The sequence below is a fragment of the Lepidochelys kempii genome, chromosome 19 (genome assembly GCF_965140265.1).
Source record: "Lepidochelys kempii isolate rLepKem1 chromosome 19, rLepKem1.hap2, whole genome shotgun sequence".
In the NCBI taxonomy this organism is placed as follows: Eukaryota; Metazoa; Chordata; order Testudines; family Cheloniidae; genus Lepidochelys; species Lepidochelys kempii.
In genome coordinates, this window is record NC_133274.1 from 1,494,336 (window position 1) to 1,515,721 (window position 21,386).

The 21,386-nt window shown below is 50.3% G+C and overlaps 1 protein-coding gene across 2 annotated transcripts in view; it reads left to right on the top strand.

Moving 5' to 3' along the window:
- Positions 1–17,068, top strand: part of RSPO1 (R-spondin 1) — a 34,316-nt gene extending 17,248 nt beyond the window's left edge. The window contains exons 3-7 of one of the 2 annotated variants that reach the window (XM_073317581.1): positions 9,678–9,869; positions 11,752–11,901; positions 13,952–14,140; positions 14,224–14,356; positions 16,351–16,428. In XM_073317581.1, coding sequence (XP_073173682.1) covers positions 9,678–9,869; positions 11,752–11,901; positions 13,952–14,140; positions 14,224–14,348 — 656 coding nt within the window. In that variant the 3' untranslated portion in view covers positions 14,349–14,356; positions 16,351–16,428. Of the gene's footprint in view, positions 1–9,677; positions 9,870–11,751; positions 11,902–13,951; positions 14,141–14,223; positions 14,357–16,350 lie in introns of both variants that reach the window. The other variant, XM_073317580.1, reaches the window with a different exon arrangement.
- Positions 17,069–21,386: the final 4,318 nt, after the last annotated feature.

A 21,386-nucleotide genomic window follows, 5' to 3' on the forward strand; every position in this document is an offset into this window, starting at 1 on the left:
GGCTCAGCAGCTGAGGCTGCATCTCACAGGGGCTCTGAGACCTGGTCTGCACACAAACTTGCATGGAAATAACAAAGGGGGGGTGACTTAAAACCCAGTTAGTTATTTTGGTGCAAGTCAGCATGGCATGAAAGGGGCTGCTGTTTGACGGAGTGGGAGTTGGTTATTGCTTTACAGCCTGCTCTCTGCACAGAGTTGCTCCCGTTTAACTAACAGTGCATTTTAAACTGAGGTAGTGACATGGGGGCAGCTTTGTGTGTGGATGCTCTCAGGTCACTTCGGCCGCATCAGGACGTGTGCAGGTGCAAGTCAGCAGCTGATATCTCCAGTTTTAAACTGATGTGAGAACATCCACACAGGGGTTTGCACTGGTTTTACTACTCTGGCTTTTTAATTGATTTAAGTTAAACTGGTCCAGCTAGTGCGGGTCTGTGAGTCCTAAGGGATGCCTGCAGCAGTTGCTTGCTCCAGGGAAGATGTGCTCTCTTGGTTAATGTTATAAATTACGAGTCCCAAATGGGTCTCAATTACACTCTTAGCTGGGGGGCCACCCATCAGCACCACAGCAAGGCAATATCTGCCATTGTGTCGAGCTAGCGACTCCTGGGGGCCCTGCGGCAGGGTAAGCATGGCGTCCCTGGCCTTGCGGTGACACCCTCCGTGTGCAGCTGGAACGAGCCACGCAGTGTCAGCCATTGGTGCTGGAACCACGGGGAGTTGGGGGGAGGCTGCCACCTCCTCCTGCCCCCTCCAAATACATGGTTTCCCATCAGCAGCACTCCCACTATAGACATTGTTGCACGCACACACACCCACACACCCCTCCGTGCCTGTAAGTAATGCCCGAAGCATGTACAGTTGATGGGGGAAGCCATCTGGCCTGGAGGACTTTACCCCAAATATATTGATCCCTGGTGCAACTTCAGGGGCATCAGCAGAGTTACAGCAAGGAGGAATTTGGCCCAATGCCCCTCTCTTGTCTTCCTCTCTCCTCCCCACCCCCCCAACAGAGGGGAGTAGGGGGGTGGAACAATTTGTATAGTGCGGGTGCTGAGAGCCACTGAATCAAACTGTAAACCTTGGATATGATGGAAAACACTTCAAGCCAGGGGGTGCGGCAGTTCCAGCACCTGTGGAGGGGAGTACAAATGGGCAGGCTGTATCTGCGAACTGAAGTACAGAGCTGTTCTGAACCAATCCAGGGTGAGGCCTCTGTCCCACAGGGCTCCCCACCTCCTTTTTCCCTGGCTAGCACTCACAGGCCCCTTCTCCCAATCCATAACGCACCTGGGAAGCTGCATGCCAAGCCTTGCCCTCCTGGCCCCTTCCAGTCTGATGGTCGCTGCCAGCCCATCCTGCATCAGGGCCATGTGTGGATCCTGTTCCTGCTGCGTGTGAACGCTTCATGGCAAGAGATGGTGCTTAGAGAGGTTGCTGCCCTGAGGAAACTGTGGGACCCGCTGGAGCACTCCTGAGATGTTAAAGCTGCCAGGAGTGGGAAAGCCAGGGACCCATGCTCTCCCCTGCTCTGAGGGCTCACAACAGCCCTTCCCTTTCTGCCTTGTTACATACGAACAGCCAGGCTGGATCAGACCAATGGCCCACCTAGCCCAGTGTCCAGTCTTCCAACAGTGGCTGATGCCAGGTGCTTCAGAGGGAATGAACAGAACAGGCCACCTTATCGAGTGATCCATCCCCTGTCATCCAGTCCCAACTTCTGGCAGTCAGAGATTTAGGGACAGCCAGAGCATGGGGGTTGCATCCCTGACCATTGTGGCTAATCACCATTGATGGGCCTATCTTCCATGAACTTATCTAGTTCTTTTTTGAACCCAGTTATACTTTTGGCCTTCACAACATAACCCTGGCAAGTTTCCACAGATTGACTGTGTGTTGTATGAAGAAATACTTCCTTTTGTTTGTTTTGAACCAGCTGCCTATTAATTTCAGTGGGTGACCCCAGGTTCTTGTATTACGGGAAGGGGTAAACAGCACTTCCTTACTGACTTTCTCCACACCATTCCTGATCTATCACATCCCCTCTCCCCCATAGCCATCTCTTTTCTAAGCTGAACAGTGCCAGTCTTTTTAATCTCCCCTCATAAGAAAGCTGCTCCACACCCTTAATAATTTTTGTTGCCCTTCTCTGCACTTTTTCCAATCCCAATATATCCTTTTGGAGATAGGGCAACCAGAACCGCAAGCAGTATTCAAGGTGTGGACGTACCATGGATTTATATAGAGGCAATATGATATTTTCTGTCTTATTATCTATCCCTTTCCTTATAAAGAAAAGGAGGACTTGTGGCACCCTAGAGACTAACCAATTTATTTGAGCATAAGCTTTCGTGAGCTACAGCTCACTTCATCGGATGCATTGTTGCATCCGATGAAGTGAGCTGTAGCTCACGAGAGCTTATGCTCAAATAAATTGGTTAGTCTCTAAGGTGCCACAAGTCCTCCTTTTCTTTTTGCGAATACAGACTAACACGGCTGCTACTCTGAATCCTTTCCTTATGGTTCCTAACATTCTTTTGGCATTTTTCACTGCTGCTGCACATCAAGCAGATGTTTGCAGAGAACTCTCCATGATGACTCCAAGATCTCTTTCTTGAGTGGTAACAGCTAATTTAGACCCCATCCTTGTATATGTCTAGTTGGGATTCTGTTTTCCACTGTTGCATTTATCAGCATTGAATTTTATCTGTCGTTTTGTTGCCCAGTCACCCACCTTTGTAACTCGTGGCTTCCTCATTTTTGTCTAGTTCCCCTTTTTGAAGTTAAATGGTACGTGGTGGGTTTCTGAGTTATTTCCCCCTCACAAGGGTGTTAAATTTAATTTAAATTATGGTCACTATTACTGAGCAGTTCAACTATATTCACCTCTTGGACTAGATCCTGTGTACCACTTAGGACTAAATCAAGAATTGCCTCTTCCCTTGTGGGTTCCAGGATTAGCTGTTCCAAGAAGCAGACGTTAAGGGAGTCCAGAAATTTTATCTCTGCATCCCGTCCTGAGGTGACGTGTATCCAGACGATATGGGGATAGTTGAAATCCCCCATTATTAATGGGTTTTTATAGCCTCTCTAATCTCTCTGAGTATTTCACAACCACTGTCACCATCCTGGTCAGGTGGTCGATAGTACATTTCTATTGCTAGACTCTTATTATTCAAGCATGGAATTACTATCCATAGAGATTCTATGGTACAGTTTGATTCCTTTTTTTTTTTTTAACTATATTTGACTCTATGCTTTCCTTCATATATAATGCCAGTCCCCCTCCAGCACAACCTACTCTGTCATTCCTGTGTCTTCTGTGTCTTTTGTACTTGGGTATTACCATGTCCCATTGATTAGCATCGTTCCACCAAGTTTCTGTGATGCCTGTTATATCAATATCCTCATTAAATACCAGACACTCAAATTCACCCGTCTTAGTATTTAGACTTCTTGCATTTGTATCCAAGCACTTCTAAAAGGTGTCAATATTTAGTTGTCTGTCTCGTGTGATGTCATTGAACAGGACTCCTTCTTTGACTGTTTCTCTTCAGTTCCTACCTGTACTTCATCAACTTCTATCTTCTCCTCTTTACTAGGATATAGAGCATCCCCTTTACTAAACCCTCCCCAAGGGATGGGTCTGTCCGAACCATGTGCTCCACCGCAGCTATCGCGTTTGGACAGAAGTAGCATTTCCCCCTCCGAGAAGGGAAGGGGCAGGAAAGCGATCTCCCTGTTACAGAGATCCTGGGACTCAGTGTCCCATGGGAGCAGAGCCCTGGAGCTCAGTGTTGGTGCCTCTCTTGCATGAGTTAGATCTGGCTGGATGCAAGCTGTCATCTCTCCGGAAGGGCGCGGCAGGGTCGCCATGCTGCCGGCCGAGCTGGGAATTAGCTCCCCTTTTCAGCTGCTAAGCCAGGCGGATCAGCTGGGGAAACATGCAGGGTGAGCTTCCTGAAGCAGCCCCAGTTGGGCAGCGCAGAGGGCGATGCGGCCAGAGAATGGGTGCTGCCATTCAGCCATCTGGGTCCTGTCGTGGAGCCTGAGCCTCCAGCGCCCACACCCAGGGATTCCACCTGCTTCCTCGGTCTCGTCGCCCGCTCCCACCTCTTTGGGAGCTCCTCCTGGGGAACCTGGTGCAGCAGCACCACCTGGCCGCAGCCACAGAGGACAAGCCCAGGCCTGCAGCAAACGAGAGATTTTGCTCTCAGGGGGGTATCCCCATTCTGTTCCTGACCCAGCGCAGACCGAGGGGATGTGCTGTATCCCAGGGGTTGGCAACCTACGGCACGCGTGCCAATGTTTAATGGCACACTGAGGCCTGCCGGGTCCCAGCCACCGGCCCCGCTCAGCCCGCTGCCGAACCCAGGCCGGACCCCGCCCCAGCAGGCAGCAGCGAGCCATTAAAAATCCTGCCTGCCCAGGCCCGCTCTTCCCCCTGCCCCTGCCCCAGGGCAGGGTGAAGAAGCTTGGTCCTGCCGGCTGCTGCTGCAGGGCAGGCAAGTTCCTCCTTCCCTGCCTCTTCCCCCAGCCTGCTGGGGTCCTGCCCCTCCTCCTCCCCTCCCTCCCTGCCGCCCATCAGCTGATGGCCCTTGCCAGGGAGGGGGAGAAGCGGAGCCAGAGTGCCCGCACTGCTCCGGGGAGGAGGCGGAGAAGAGGTGGTGACGGGGCCTTGGGGAAGGGGGGTGGAATCAGGGCATATCCCCTCCAGTCCAGCCTCCTGCACCAGAAACGGGATCCCCATCTTGGCCCCAGAGGTGGGCCCTGGCGGTGAGGGCTGAGGCCCAGTGGAAGTGGGCAGGCGGGCTGGGAAGCTTGCAGTGGTGCTGCCGGTGCGGATACGAGGAGATGTCGAGTTCTAGCACAACGTACCCCAAGCCCCGATTCAAACCGCTCCGGTATCCAGCGGAGCCTCGTGGAGCAGCCCCTGGGATGAGATGCCCCAGGCTGTAGCTCCGCACTGAAGCTGTCTGTCTGCGCGGCCCAGGGCTGGTTAATACAAACCATTGCACGATTTCCATTCGGGAGCGGAGCTGGGTGTCTCTGCTCGGTGATCATTGAGCAGTCACTATGTTCGGTTTGAAACTCGTGGGTCATTCGCTGTTCTGGGCGTGAGGCGAGTTGGTGACACGTACTGTGATAGTGAGCATGCCTCTGAGCAAACAAGACTTGGGGAGAAGGAGCTGATAAAAACCTCAGCATCTGGCCACAGAGAAGTGGGCTGAGAAGTGAGCACTGCGTTCGGGGACCACGGGGAGAGGAGCTCGCGTATGCCCGAGGCTGGGCTGCAAGCTCTCTGGCCGCACTCCAGAGCGGGATCAGAACATCAAGACAGAGGGTGGGCTCATTGCTAAGAGGGTCAAAATGAAGTGGTTCTCTGCCCCAGTGGGCAGTGCAGCTCTGCTGAGACGTGGGGAAAGAAGAGGGGAGGTGTCACCCCGCTTAAAGAGAGCCCCTATCCATCAGCACAGGGGACAGATGAGCAGGGCTGCTCGAAACACAGGGAAAGGGTTTCACAAAACAGTGCAAAATTCCTGTCCTGCCGGAGCAGGCACAATGAGAGAATGAAATCAGCTGCATCTCCTCTCTACAGGTAGGGGCCAGATTCTGCCTCCATGCACTCCCCCGTGGCTCCCTCTCATGCAGCTCAGTGGGAGCCCCAGCACCAATACAAGGGGGAACTTGGCCCTAAAAGGGGGAGGGGCCAAGTCCCAGAGTTAGCAAGAATTCAGTCCTGACCAGTAATTAGAATTTGTTCTGTTGAATCAGGAATCTGCTCCGATTTCTGTTACATTTTCTGTGCTTAGAACAGCCTCCGTAACCCAAACAGAACAAATGCCATCAGCAGCTGCATGGTTCTGATAAGGCAGAGCACAGAGGTTACTGAAGCGATCTCAGGGGTTTGCAAATTGCTCTGGAAGCAAGCGTGAGGTTTTTCTTTTCCTTTGCGAATCCAAGTCCTTGCCGCTCAGTTACTAGCCTGGAATTTAAAGATTCTGTCGCTCCAGTGCTTGCTTTTGAGGTATAATAAGTGCAGTATTTAAAATACAAAAAGATGTAGATGTTCTATAAACACAGACAATGCTTACATAATTAACTAATAAAAATAACCTGCATTCTAGCCTGCAGAAAATGTTAGTTTCAAAATAAAGCAGAGTTTTTTATGATAATTAGAAGCAGAAGATGTTCAGACATGAAAGTGGACATTTTTCTTGGCCTGAGATTAGGGCCTCAGCACTGGTCTCAGTTTAGGGGGTACTAAAAGCTCCCTGTTGCCTGATGTAACTGACCTATATAGGAAGTTTGGGACCTGAATCAGCTCCAAGCAGTTTGGAGAGGTATTCGGATGGTTTCCCCTTTTGGAGTCTGCAGACATGTGAGCCCAGCTTATCTGGGGCAGGACCCTGCTCATGAGGGAGGATGCTCCTCGGCTGAGCTGGCTACCTCCCCGTAAAGTATATGGCTGTAGGCGGATGAGGGCGTGTGAGTCTGGGCTGAGTGAGTTGCTCCAGGAGCCAGGCAATAAGCCAAGGCAGGCATGTGACCCTCCCCACTTTGGCCTGCTGCAGGCACATGCTCCCAGCCCACTTCAGGAGCGTGGCCGGGGACGTGCAGAGATGTGTTCCCCTGCAGATGCTCTAGGAGTGGTAGCCAAAGCCAGGCCAGGTGTTATTTCTGAGTGGGAGATGGAGTCGCTGGGCGGGGCTGATGGAATCGCTTTGGTGAGGGAGTCGGGGGGGGGGGGTGGTTATTCGGAGTTTATTACAGGGTTTGGATGCTGGCCCAAATTGCTGCTGTTGTTTTCATGATATTTATCTCCATGCTCAGAGCAACCAGACCAGGTGTGCAACAGCCCCACTCCCTCCCCACCCAAGTAGATTTGGGCGCGTGATTCCATCCACCGATGCATCCGTATGGACCAAGACAGAGTGCGAGACTCCATCTCTTTTGGGTATTAAGCAATCGCACTCGTCCCAGATATTGCTGCAGTTGCATCTGAAACGAGGCTGAGAATAGTGGCTGTGCGATGCTGGGCTGCAAGTTCAAATCACTTGCTCCTTGGTCATCTCTTCTAGCCTGCTCAGCCCGGGGGAAGGGGGCAGGGAAGGAGAGAGCCCATCTCTCTGACTATCTAATCCGGGTATCTATCGAGCACTCAGCAACGTGGTGTCTGGGTGCCGGTCCTGGAGCATCATGGGATAGGCTCTGGTGTGAGCTGTGCATGCAGCCCTCCTGGGTTGGAAGGGAGGGAGAGGAATAATGGGCAAGAACAGGGAATCCTTGAAGTCTCTTTCCCTTGTGCTGCAAGTTGGACACAGAGGAGTTTTGCAAACGTTACCTTCTCACGGCCAAATATGTTTTTCTCACAGTAGCACATATGAAGGCCAGTGCTGACCAGGGAATCCGGGATCCCGAGAATGCTGGGCCGCATTAGCTCAAGGAGCTTGCTAAATCTTGCTGAGTTGACAGATGCTTGTGTCCCATTGAGGAAGATGCAGGCCAGGCTTGGAAGGGGCCTCAGGAACAGATGTGTCTTGGCCACAAAGGACAACAGCGCTTCTAATGGCCACAGGAGCAATCAATTATTTATCTGGGTTTGACTCATTTTCTCTGGGTAGTATTTAAGCTGGAGCATGAGCTCACTCATTGCATCAAATATTAATGACAGGTCTCCTGAGAGAGGGATTTTTTTCTATGATGCTGCTGATTGGCCAGCAAAGGGTCCATTCTTACCTAAGAGCCAGCGCTAGGGAGCATTTCACATAGCAATAAACCATCTCGAAGCTGCAGGATCATTTGTGCCATCTCCCATGAGATGATGTGTGAGCTATTAGGCCCAAAGACACAGGGCTGCTTGCTGACAAGAAACATTCAGCTCTCTTCATGGGGGCTTTTGGAACTGGAGATTTCAAATGTTCTTCTGGGGCCAGCTTGAGCTGGGTCACATTTCTGGCAGGAAGGATGTCTTGTGACTCTGAGAACGTTCTAGCACAAAACCTGGGCAGCGTCAATCCCGGTTAAAATGGGAGCCTTTGGGGCGAATTTCAAATGAGAAGCTACAACAGGGAGGAGAGCCAAGGCAGACCCTGTCCAAGCATTCCCTGTCCAGCTCTGCTGATGTACCTCCACCCTGAGCTGCAGCATGCTCTGCATTTCCCCTCTCCTCCCCAGCTCTGCTCCTCCATCAGCAGCCCGACCTGCAGCAGCTCTTGCTATGCCGAGTCCTGGTTTTCCTCTTCAGCAGAAACGGCCAAATTAGCCAGTAGTTTTGTCCTAAAGACACATGAACATTGCGGAGAGGTGGGCCCAGTTTATCTCCTGCTGGGATTTGAATCTGGGTTCTCCAGAGGCATGTACCTAAACCATTATATCTCCAGGCATGTGTCAGTGCTCACACTCCATCCTCTCCACCCCATCCCTGACTTAGCAACAGTAACATCTGCTTAGAAGGAACATCAGGTTAGATGGGACAATAGGACTCTGTCTGATTCCCTCATCTCAGGGGGCTTCTCTTGTCTCCCAGAGTGTCCCATCCTCTGTTATCCATTGGAAGTTTAGCATTGAATCCTGACCAAATTAATGACGGGTTTGCACTTTTCAGGTTACATTCTCACTGGTATGAGGTTGCATTTGGCCAGGGAGGCACAGCTCTGCTGAAGGTTGGCTTGGGGTGGTGAAAGGTTGGGGTTTGACAGGCTGATATGAAGCGGGTTTCACCAAACAGAAGACAGATTGGGTTAGCTCAGGAACACGCATAGCGAAGGGTTTTCCTGTAATCTCTTCTTTCTGACAACTCCCATGTTGGACAGATTTGTGCCTGTTGACACCCACTGGAACATCCTCCTCTCCCATCGTTTAATCATAATTCTTCTACATTTCCCCTATTGTCCACATGTTGGTGCGGCCAAGGCACCATCCATACTGCGATGTCACACCTAGTAACTCTGCCATGTGTTTCACCACAGAGCCTGGGCAGATCTAAAGCTGGAGCTCGGGAACACTCCTGTCTGAAATGTTTATTCTGGAGCCACATCTGGCCTGCTGTCCCACAAAGAAAAGGTTGAAGTGAGGGGAAAATAGGAGACAGAGACAAAGGGGGACTCGGAAATGGGGGCTGGGAGGTCAGGGTTTGAGCGACCAGATTATCTCAGGCCTGAGCCATTTCGTCCATTCTGATGCCTGAGAATTTTTCTTGCAAAGAATTCCAAAAGGCTTGTCGGCTATTTTGACACTTTAATTATTGATCCCTGGGCCAGACCCACTCTCCAGGAATTCCACGCCAGCTGGTCTGCCCTGAAAGGCAGCATCCTCTACTTGTCTTTAGAAGGGGCAGTTTCCTACATGTGCTACCCCTTGCCAACTGGAGAGAGGAGTGCTGGTCTGGAGGAGGGCTCAGTCTTCTTGCCGATCCAGCCCGGGGACTCTTTGCTGAGACCGCCAAAGGGCCCAGATTGGGTTGGGGGTGAGGGATAGGTTGTGTCTTGCAGACACTTGGCCACAAGGGCTGAGTCCACTAACCACATGAACACGTTTTATAAACCTGAATAGCAGATGGAAGCCAGCGCGAGAGTGGGCCGTGTAGCAAGCTGCTGTTGTTACAGCCAGTTCCCTGGACAATCTTGCTGCTCTGCAATGTGTTTGTTAACCTGCGGGTATCTCTCTTGCCTTTTCAGTCAGTACCGAGGTGAGCCAGGGCTGTGCGAAAGGCTGTGACTTGTGCTCTGAGTTCAACGGGTGCCTGAAATGTTCCCCCAAACTCTTCATACTGCTGGAGAGGAACGACATCCGACAGATCGGGATCTGCCTGCCATCCTGTCCGCTGGGGTACTTCGGCGTTCGCAATCCAGACATGAACAAATGCATCAGTACGTGCCAGGGCCTGGGAGAGAGAAAGATACAAAACCATGCTCTGCACTTACAGGTCCTCACATCCAGGGCTTGCAGTGAGTCAACCCTTGCCTGCCCCCAGGATGTGGATCAGGGGTAATATCCCCATTATATGGATGGGGGAACAGGCCCAGAGCGGGAAAATGACTTGCCCAGAGAATATCCATAGAAAGGGATCCCTTTGCGATTTGCTGCTTGCAGCCCTGAATGCGGCATGAGAGCAGAAGAGAGATTTATCCCGTTTTGCACCTGAGATGGGAATGCAGTTCTCTCCCCTGCAGAGGTGGCTGCGTTTCCACCCACGAATGCAATGTCCCATAGGGGTTTATTTGAAACAGATTAAGAAGCAATAGCATGAGCCGAGGTGCCTTAGGCTTTCCCAGTGCCACCTAATAGCACCTACCAAGCCAGGGTCAGTAGAAGTAGCGCAGTGAGTTTCTCTAAGGTGGGAAAGAGCACGCACAGATTGTCCTACAGAGAGAGATACATCAATGGACACTCACGTAATGATGGCCTGAAAAGCCTGTCCGGCATCGGTTAGTTTGGACATCAGCCCCTTCTCTCAGCTTTTGACTTGCGTTTTGGCTACTGTGTCTTTGGTCAGGGTCCCCCAGGATCTAAGCTAGGAGCTGACTGCAGTCATTCTTGTTAGGAACTGGAAATTGCAGAAATTAGATGGGAAGTGCTGAAATGTGGCTTGGAACTACTGCAAGAGAGTGTAAATTGGTGCAACTCTGCTCAAGTCAATGGAGCTACCCCCAGTTACACCAACTAAATGTCTGGCCCAACGTATGTTAAACGTTATGCTTAAACCACGGAGAGCCACAGCCAGTGACAGACAAAATGTCCTCACGGGCCCATCAGCCAGGGTCAGGTTGCTATCATGGGTCTTTACAAGGTGGGCATGGGGCGGGGGTGGGGGGGGGCGAAGGGCTGAAGCAGTGAACTGTCAAACAGAAAGACTTAGAGACACAGTCTCTAATTTGGGCATTTCTTATTTTGTTGTGTGAATTGTCTGGCTTACCCACCGGGTCGAAGTGATGCTAACACATTGGTGTCGTAGCTGACCTCTTGAGGTGGGCATGCTCTTACTTCCAGGATCTTGTGCGGTATCTGGGGAACCATTGCCACAGACACCACCTCTTCCTTCGTCTGCCCATCCGTAATGAATTGGGTCTTTGGCCTGGGTCTGTCTGTCTTCCATTGCAAGGGGCTGGGCCGACTGAAACACCAGTGAGTGAGTTGGACCTGTGAACAATCCTGGGGTCATTTCATTAGCAGCTTCATAGAACCTGGCACCACAGGCAGCTTCTGTAGCCACACTAGAGCTGGGTAAGGAGTGACTGAAACTGGAGTCAGCTCCTTGTCTTCTTCCATTTTGGCTGATTGTCTGTCAAACTAAACAGGAGCCCAACCCTCTTGCAATCATATTGCCGAGATATAACCCAGCCTAGGCTGCTGCTGATGTGATAACTTCAGCAGAGTGGCTCTGTCTTGCAAGGGGCAATGGCAGAAGGAAACCAGTTTCCTTCGTGGTAGCACCACCAGGCCTGGCAGAGTGCTCAGAGACATACACTGGCTGTTTGCAGATTTCGTGGGCCAGGAGGGCTCTCTAGTGGGGTATCTAGTCCTCCCCTTTGCATAGCTCCACTCTTCCTTTCCCCTCTCCAGCAGATGGTGCCCAGTCTCCACCTTGAAATGTAACTTGACTGCAATACGCACTTTCCACTTTCAGTACCTAAAGGCCACAGAAGCCTGCCGGGAGTTGCTTTTCGATCATATCCATGGATCTGCTGATTTTGGCCCTGGGGGTAGAATTCAAACTATGTGGCTGGTTTTTTTTCCCTTTTTCCTCCCCAGAATGCAAAATTGAGAACTGTGAGGCCTGTTTCAGCCGAAACTTTTGCACCAAATGTAAGGAAGGTTTGTACTTGCACAAAGGGAGATGTTATTCCACCTGCCCAGACGGCTACTCTGCTGCCAATGGCACCATGGAGTGCAGCAGTCCTGGTAAGTGGCATTAAAGCTGTTAGAGCGATTGATTTTTCTGCCGGGTCCTGTAGCATTCTGAAGGCTCAGATTTGTGCTGCCTGTCTGTATGCAACAGCGTATTAATCCTTGCCCGCTTTCCCTGCTGCTCCTCCATCACCCTGCTGCATTTCAGTGACGTCCCATGAACAGCAGTGACCTGCTGGGGTGCCAGAGTGGGCAGCCCAGCAAGTATGTGAATGGAACAATTAACAGCTCAGCAGGTGCATTCTAGAGCAGTGCTACTCAAAGTGGTGGTCCGCAGACCGGTGCCGGTCCATGAGCCACCTGCTGCCGGTCCGCGCGCACATTGGGAAAAAAAATTGCCGGTCCCCCGCATCAGATAGCTTGAGAAGCACTGGGCTAGATGACCTGGAGGTACCTGAAGGGTTCGGCAACAGACAAGAAATTCCAGCTGACATTGTTGAAAAGTTTTCTTTTCCCTATGAGAACATCCTAGTAAAACTGGGGGAGCACAGGAAACACAGAGTGTATATGTGATCTTTCCTGCCTGGAGACAGATTTTCCCTGTAAGACATGCACCTGAACCCCCCTCCCTGCATCCCAGCTGTGCTGTGCAAAGCCAGGCAAACCAGAATCTGCCTCTTCATTTGTTCTTCGCTGGTGGCATATTTGCATCTGCAAAAAACAACAAACAGTCAGGGGCTTAACTCTGCAGGAAACTCTCCGCCCTTGCCAATTTAATATTTAGTTGCAAAATGCGTGATCGGTTTTCTGTGCCGGTTGCCTTAAAGCATAGTTGTGGTTTGGAAGATGTCAATAAACCCTGCAAGGGACAAGGCTAGCTGCAGCAGCATTCTAATGAGTGAAAGTACAGCCAGATACTCAACCCCCTGGAGGAGTGTAAAACCTTCTGGCATACTACAGCCCACTGTCCCGATTCATTGTTTGTTCGTTACTTCTCTGAAAACACCTGTTGCTGAGACTCACGATCTAAATGACGGACTCAAGGATATAATAGCCTCAGGAAGGGGTGGGGGGAGTACACCTCTGACCTGCTAAAGGCCCAGATGTGGGGTGCAGTGGGTGACAAAGACCCCATATGAGCACACACAAAAATTAACCATGCAGGAAACTTAAACTGTGGCAGGCTCCCCTCCTCATGCGAATGGCTCCTCGGTCTCGCCCGTCTTTGTTTCTAAAGTAAATAATTTTCGGCAGTGAAAATGAGGGAGCACCGTGTTTGTGTGGAATGCGGGGAACTTGGGGGCTAAGCAGGTTGGGGTCCCTCAAAACGAGGGACATTCGGGAGGTGTGCGAGGTGCGGCAGAATGCAGGCCACGGCCATGGGGTTATTTGGGTTAGGCAGACATCAAAAAGTGCAGACATGCCCATTGTTGGCACCCAGCTTCATGTGGGTGAGGTCTGCAGTGACCCACATCTGGGGTTGCCAAAAGGGAAAGGCCACGTGAGGCTAGGAGACAAGAGTGAGTAGAAAAAGCAGGAAGGGACTGTGGTGACTTGTTCTAGGAGAGGCAGATGTGATGCGCTCTGAGGGTCTAGGCATGTTCGAAGTGAGGCTTCCCATTCCCCTGCTGGGCCTCCAGGACCCTGTTCTGCAGGTGGAGCAGAGAATGGGCCAGGAGGAACGGTCCCCTCGGGAGAGATGCACTGAACCTTCTGGCTGAGGCCAGGTGCAGTCAGAGCCTTCTCCTCAGGCACACTGACTTGTTACGCGGTCCCTGCCTTGATCACCACAGCCCTGTGTGGTGCAGCCTGGAACTGGCGTTTGGACTCCAAGTGTCTCGCAACAGGCCCAGAAAATTCCCATCACAATAGATTTTTCCGCATTGTTTAAGTCTTTGAATAATGCCGGCGGCTCCACCCTAGAGCTCTGGCTGGGCTGGGGTGCGTGGGAGTATTGCACCTCGCCAGAGGCAGCTCTGGGGGAGACAGAGATCTGTCTGGGAGGAGCAGGCAGCCGGTGGCACTGGGGAGGGAAAGGGCTCCGGGGACGTGTCGGGGGCACTGGGAAAAGTAGTTTTCTCCTGACTCTCTTGCTGTCTGGCAGCACAATGTGAACTGAGCGAGTGGGGCCCTTGGGGCCCGTGCGCCAAGAAAAGGAAGCTGTGTGGCTTCAAGAAAGGCAACGAAGAGCGATCGCGGAAGGTTCTGCAGGCTCCCTCTGGAGATGTGTCTGTGTGTCCTGCCACCACGGAGCTCCGGAAATGCACAGTGCAGAAGAACCAGTGCCCTGAAGGTGAGCTGATGGCAGGGCATTTCACCCTCTCCCTTTGGGGACACATTCTGTTTGCTTGGCATTAACATGTAGTTTCTCTGCAGGATGTAACAAACAAGGCCCGGTCAGGAACTTGGCAAGGGCAGTCGAGACCCAGGGTCAGAGCAGAGGGAACCTGGGGCTGGAAGTCGTAGACTGCGTTCGTAGTCAGGTTCCAGGCTGGGGTTGATACCGAAGGTCAGAATCCAGTTTCAGGTGCCGAGGTGGAAGGTGAAGTCCAAACCAAGCTGAGGGCAAGGCCAGGCACTCAGGAGCCAGGAGCAGGAATAGTCCCGGCAGCTACCTGAGATCCATGCTGCTGCCTGGACTTCCTGGAATGCTCCTTGGTTTATATAGGGCAGGGAACCAATCGGGAACCACCAGGCTGCCCCATATCAGACCCCTTGAGGAGGGACTCCCCCGGTCTGTGTTCTCAGCGGATCATGGGCAGTGGAGCGCAGACTGGGTGGCAGCCTGGAGATGCCCGCTGCCTGGCAGCTCTGTAGGTCCAGGGTTGAGACCTGCTGGGCCTTACAGCCCCCAAATAGGACCTGCTTTGTGCTGCACCTCCACAGGACAGGCACGTCTGTGCTGCCTGATCCTCCTTGCCACAGCCCGAACTGACGGATGTGAGCAGCTGTGATGTGTTTCATGCAATGTCATGAGGCACTGAGCGTCTTGCCTTGCTCTTTACAGTGTGTGTCCAGTTTGCCTTTCATAGGAACGCGGCCCTGCCAAAAGCCTTTGAGGGCCGGTGTGCAACATGACAACTAGAAAGAACCCCTGGCTGTAAAAACAGAATGAGCCACTGAGCGGTTAGTTTCTAATAGGATCAAGCTTAAAAAATTGTCCCTGGACGCAGCTTGCCGTGTCTGCTGTATGTTGGCATTCTTATTCCATTAGCTTCTTCACTGGAGACAGAGAACACACCAAGGGCTGGAGCTCATAGTCCACTTACAATGTGATGGTTGGTAGATGGTTGGTCCACTTACAATGTGATGGATGAAGAAAAGGAGGACTTGTGGCACCTTAGAGACTAACCAATTTATTTGAGCATGAGCTTTCGTGAGCTACAGCCCACTTCATCAGATGCATTCAGTGGAAAATACAGTGAGGAGATTTATATACACACACAACACGAAAAAATGGGTGTTTATCATGCACACTGTAAGGAGAGTGATCACTTAAGATGAGCTATTACCAGCAGGAGAGTGGGGGGAGGGGAGAAAACCCTTTGTAGTGATAATCAAGGTGGGCCATTTCTAGCAGTTAACAAGAACGTCTGAGGAATAGTGGGGGGTGGGGGGGAATAAACAAGGGGAAATAGTTTTACTTTGTGTAATGACTCAACCACTCCCAGTCTCTACTCCCCTTACAGTATGCATGATAAACACCCATTTTTTCATGTTCTGTGTGTATATAAATCTCCTCACTGTATTTTCCACTGAATGTATCCGATGAAGTGAGCTGTAGCTCACGAAAGCTTATGCTCAAATAAATTGGTTAGTCTCTAAGGTGCCACAAGTACTCCTTTTCTTTTTGCGAATACAGACTAACACGGCTGCTCCTCTGAAACCTGTCAATGTGATGGATGGTTCCTCTCTAGCCCCCTTTGCAGAATGTTGTGTTTTCTTTGCTGTTCCTCATAGTCACTGGACTTGTGAACTCATGGAGGCTGATGGCTTGTTCATTCCCCTCCGGATTGCATTAGGACTGCAGTTGTGCTGGCTGCTCTGGGGAGCCCCGTTCTGGATAGTGCCTAACCCTCCAGGCAGAAGACAATAAGGAGCAGAGGGGAAAAGGCAGGCGTTGAGTTTAGTGGCTCTCAAATGCACAAAGTGAATTTTCCAATCATGCTAAGGAGTCTGGCCTGTAACCTCAGCAAATGCCGGCTCTGAATGCCCTGCCAGAGATGGAAAATTACAAAACCAAATTAGAATTTCAGTCATCTCACCCCTCTGTGAACACAAATAATACTGAGCTCAAGGGCGTGCACTTCAACCACCCTAACGCCTCAGAGAGCAGGAGAAACACAGGCCTGCAGCGTGCAAGCTGGTCACGAGGCAATGTCAGCACTCACTAGCCATTGGGCCAGCATGCCTGCTGGTCACAAGGCAGTGACAGTGCTCAGCTCTGTGATCAGCCAGCATTCCATTCGATAGTCTCATTTTTGCTCCTTTGCTTGGTTCCAGGAAAAAGGAAGAGAAAGGAAGAGCAAGATAACACAAATGGAAACAGAAACCGGAAAGACACCAAAGATGCTAAATCTGGCACCAAGAAAAGGAAAGGCCAACAGAGAGGGACTGTGGTCCCCATGACTCCAGCTAGCCCTGCTCAATAGCTGCCCCTTTACAGTCACATGATGGCAAGAGTTCATTGCTGCTATGTATATGAAAGCTTTATTGAACCAGAGCACTGCTACACAACAGACACAATCAGAAAGATAGACAGACAGACACAGAAACTATACACACACACAAAGACTGACGGAGACCACACACATATGCAACATAGACTGCAAAGAGCAAACTTCTAAGAAGAGGAGTAAGAAAATATAAGAGATGAAGCTTAAATGCGAAGGACTTTACAATGGGAAGCTGGGGAGAAAGTGTGAACCAGAGTGGAGGGCAGTGATGCAAATATTCCTGATTAAATGTCTCAAATAGAAGCCAGCCATGTAAACCCCAGCATAACGCAGCTTCAGCCAGAGACTAGAACTGATTTGCTCCTATTCCAAATCAAAGGATCTGGAATCGTGCAAAGGCAGTGGCGTGTTTCTATTCCCCCTTCCTTTATTTTGTGTTTTAAGCTGTAAGAGAATATATGTTAAACCTTTGTGAGAAGAGGTCAGAGATGTCTGCCCTGAAATGGCTTCAAAAATTTATTTCAAATTAAAAAAAAATCCAACAAAATGACAACCAAATTTCCGAGCGTATGGTTCATGGCTCAGCCCCCGCAGAAGCTGGTGGCCCGTGGGGCAGGGCCTTGCTTGCAGAAGGAAAACTCATAAAAGCTTTAAGAAAATCTCAGAAAATGTTGCCAGCTGCATCCTAGCCACAAATCAGTCGTCATTCACTTGCACAATCCCCATCTGTGTTCAATAAGTCCGGTCGGGAATTTCCCATCATGCAGCAAGTTGAGAAAATTAGAGGTTACAGCAAACCACAGGCTGTTTGATATTGCGATTCTGACAACAGTCGCAGCTGAAAGGATTCTGTGCTGGACTGAGGAAGGTGCTGATGCCTTTGTGCAGACTCCTCCCTAACCTAATGGAGAAAAGCCGTGCGGTCCCGTCTCTGCAGGGGGCAAAATGTTCAGAACCTTTACATCCATTAGAAAACCATTCATCGGCATGTCGCCAGTTGGACTGGCTCAGAATTAGCACCAGCACTGTCTAGGTCTCCCCACTTCTCAGCAAAGATTTAATCTCCCGGGTGAAATTCACCACTGTGCAATACGAGGCCTGTGGCCACAGGGCTTCCAGGAGACTGAAGCAGTGCGCACACACTTTGTGCAGCCCCTGTGCACAGGGTGGATTTTACCCAAAGCACTGTAGTGAGGCTGCATAGTATTCAGACTTATCCAGTGGTGCAAGGAGGGAGGTCCGGTCCGGTACGCCATACCAGTGAGCTATTTATAGCTGGTCCGCTGTACCAGTGAGCTATTTATAGCCAGTAGGCCGTACCAGTGAGCTATTTCTAGCCCGTCCGCCGTACTGGAAAGACACGGGAGGAGCAGAATGGCGGCCCCACAGCCCTTCCACGCAGCTGCGACTAGCATCTCCTGTCTGGGGTCTGTAGGCAGCCCCGCTGGAGGACAGGGCTGGGGGCGGTAGAGCCGCACTGGAGGAGCTGCTGTCGTGGGGCTGCCCCATGTTCTGCTCCTTTCGCCCCTGTGGTTCCAGAGAGGCCTGCGGTTCAGAAGTCTCTGGCGCAGCAGGAGGAGACAGAGATCCCCTCAGGTAATGTGGGATGGATCATGGGGAGCGGAAGGGGAGAGTGTGGGGCCCCAGGCTGGGGGCGGGGTGGGTTCATGTGAGGAGTCCCGTGGGGGGGTCATGTGGGGAGGCCACGTGACCCCCCCCCCAGCTGGTGCAGCATACTGGTAAGAAATGAATTCTACTTGCCCCACTGGTCTTATCTTTCAAAGTGTGCATCCCTTGGTGTAGATATTTGCAGACCCTTCTTCATCCCTTTAAGATCCAGCCGAAATCACTGCTCCCGAGGGATGGGCCCAGGCGAGCTGCCCTGCCCCATAGGGCAGTATCCTGGGCAAGCTGCCCACCCTCCTGGGGGTGTCAGGGGCAAGCTGTCCTGCCCCCAGGGGGGATCAGGGTGAGCTGACCTGCCCCCCAGCTGATCCCTAGCACTCAGCAGGTTTTGGTTTACCATTATTATTACACCTCTTTTGTTCCCCCTCTGCGTCCTGGCTGTCGCAGAGTGCGAAAGCAACCAGTGCTTCTCAGAAGAACATGCACTGGGGGAGAGCTGCCCCCAACATGTAATGTGCTGACACCTTCCGAGGTCACACATGGCCACCTGATGTGACTGGCTGCATCACCTCACACACCCGTCCTGCCTACTAGCTGGGAAGAGTGCTCGTTGTATTTCGAAAACACAAGTCCATGCAGTTGCAATTCTAGGAAAAGCTACTGGAATTCTCTTTTTGGCCCACCTGCCCTAGTGCAGTTTTGGCGGGGTTCAGAACGTGGGAGCTGCATAGTTGTCCCCGTTCCAGAGCTGCACGAAGCTCTCCGTGCCTGCCGTGCTGACAGCAAGGCCTTTGGGCCCATCATCCACTCTGTATTTAAGTAAACAAGCGGCCGTTATATCTTTTAGAGGGGATTCCATTTCAGCACAATGATAAATGAGCAGCATACCAGGCAGAGAGTGCGAGAGGTTCTCAAAACTCGTCTTTTCAATTGTTTATAGATCATGTTTAGATGAATCCTGGAGGAGACCTCCCCAGTTGAAAGGCTGGATCTTGCTTTATTTTCTGTTGTCAGCGAGCGGTGAGAGGAGTAGTCTGTTTGTACTGTGGCTTTGTACCTAACATGGACCTTTTCCCCTCCAGCTGTTCAGCAGCAATATCCGGTAACCCTTTTGGGAGTCTCACTTCACTAATTTCCAGCACCATCCCCAGGGCCCCAACCCGCTCCTCCGCAAAGATTGAAAAGCAGAGAGCGAGGGCATTAACAATTAATGATAATTATATTCCTGACTGCTACCATTCAGGGTTCCCTACAGTACAGAATATCCAGTATTAGCCTCCATATTTAAAAACTAAACTGCACATCAAGATAAATCAACCAGGCACATGTGGTGCTGCAGGGTCTTTGATTTGCTGTTGTTGTCATGTTGGTTTGGCAGTTACTTGTTATTTCAGAGGAGGAGAACAAGGCCTACGCAACACTTCAGTTCCACCCCAGTCCTATTTTGACATCTTAAGTGGTGCATAGCCCTTGTGTTAACCCTGTCCCAGGGAGGATTTTCACTCCAAATTTGTTAACTTGCAGTGGGGCCCCCGGTCATTAGCGAGGACTCTTGGCAAAGGTTTCCAATCCTCTCTGCTGGGTTGTTTTGGAATGTCTGCTTTTCCTGTCAGAGCAATACATTCAGTACAGATGTCTGACACTAAGAACTTTCTACACAAATGTCACTCGGATCTTTCTATTTCACAGTTAGTGCAGGGAGGGTTCACCCATTAATGCCAGGTGTGTCCAGGGAGCATCACCACCTGGGGTTTGGTTTGGATCCACTTAGAGCTAGTCAAAATTTTTCAATGGCCTTTTTTTTTTTAAACTGAAAATTTTGCAAAAGAATTTTATTTTGTGAAATTTGAGGGTTTTTTTAAATTTTTTCCCCTCTCTGCCTGTTTCAGCAGCAAAATGGAAAAACACAAAACAAAAACATTTAGTTTTGAAATTTTTCAGTAAAAAATTGTGATTTTTTTTTAAATCCGTTCTTTTAGAAAACTTTGACAGGAATTTTTTTTTCTAAAATTTTTGAAAATGTTCATGATTTTTCCCCGTGTGTTTTGCTTGTTCATTGACACCCCCAGATAGCTGGTTTGTGTTTGGGGATTTAAAAGCATTTTCCCTTTAGCCAATATGTTTCCAAGAAGAGGGGCCTGGGTTCAAACACCTAGGGAATGCTTGGGGGTGCGACTGCTCCCACTTTTGGAATTTTTTAAGAGAGCTTCATTCATCTCAGTTCAGTTGCACGTTAATGCTTTCTCAGTGGTGCTGGAACCATTTGTATAGTGGGGGTGCTGAGAGCCATTGAACCAAACTGTAAACCCTGGATATAATGGAAACCACTTCAAGCCAGGGGGTGCTGCAGCCCCCTCCCAACACTCCTAGTTCCACCACCTATGTGCTTTCTTTCCCTTTACAATACAAAATCTGCTGTGATATTCTCCTCATGGCATCACCATAAAACATGCTTCTTAGCAGGCTGTGGTGCTGATAATTTTTGTTCATGTATCGTTCACAAAGATCAGGGTGTTTCTCAAACAAGTGGTTTAAAAATATTTACAGGAAGGACAAAACATCTCTTATGAAGCAGTTTATTCTCCACAATTCCAGGCAGATTAATGCTTCAGGTATCTGTATGGCTACCTGTAAGGCAACACTATTACCTCTGGCATCTAAAGCTGTCCCACACCTCCACCCAATCTTTAATGGAATTGGAGGAGTGTTCTGTGCTATTCTGATAGATGAGATGGGGGGTGGTGGATGGGGATAGATAGATAGATAGATAGAATCATGGACATTGTTGGAAGCTCCTTTGGACAGAAATGTCTTTGTTTAAATTAGTGACACAAAAACATTTTTACTCACATGTCAAGTCAATGGCAGATTTCTTTTCAAAATCTGCCTGCATAGCTTCCAGATATTTTGCTTAGCATTTGGGTAATTTTTCCCAGTTCTGATGGAGCTAGAGCAAAGGAGAAGGAACAAAATATCACCACCCTACAACCCTCAGTTTTGAAATTGTTTAATTTCTAGCTCATTTGCTGAGATTTAGGTGCTGAGACAGACCAATCTCACCAAACACAGACTGGTTATAAGTATTATGCTTTCACCCTCCATGTTTAATATAAATCCAGATTTTCACCTGCCATGGTTAGGTTTAAAATGTGCACACACAGAATCCTCAAATAATAATTTACTAACCTTCTACTGCCGTAGAAGTGGAGGGAATGTATACATGTTTTAGTTCATGTT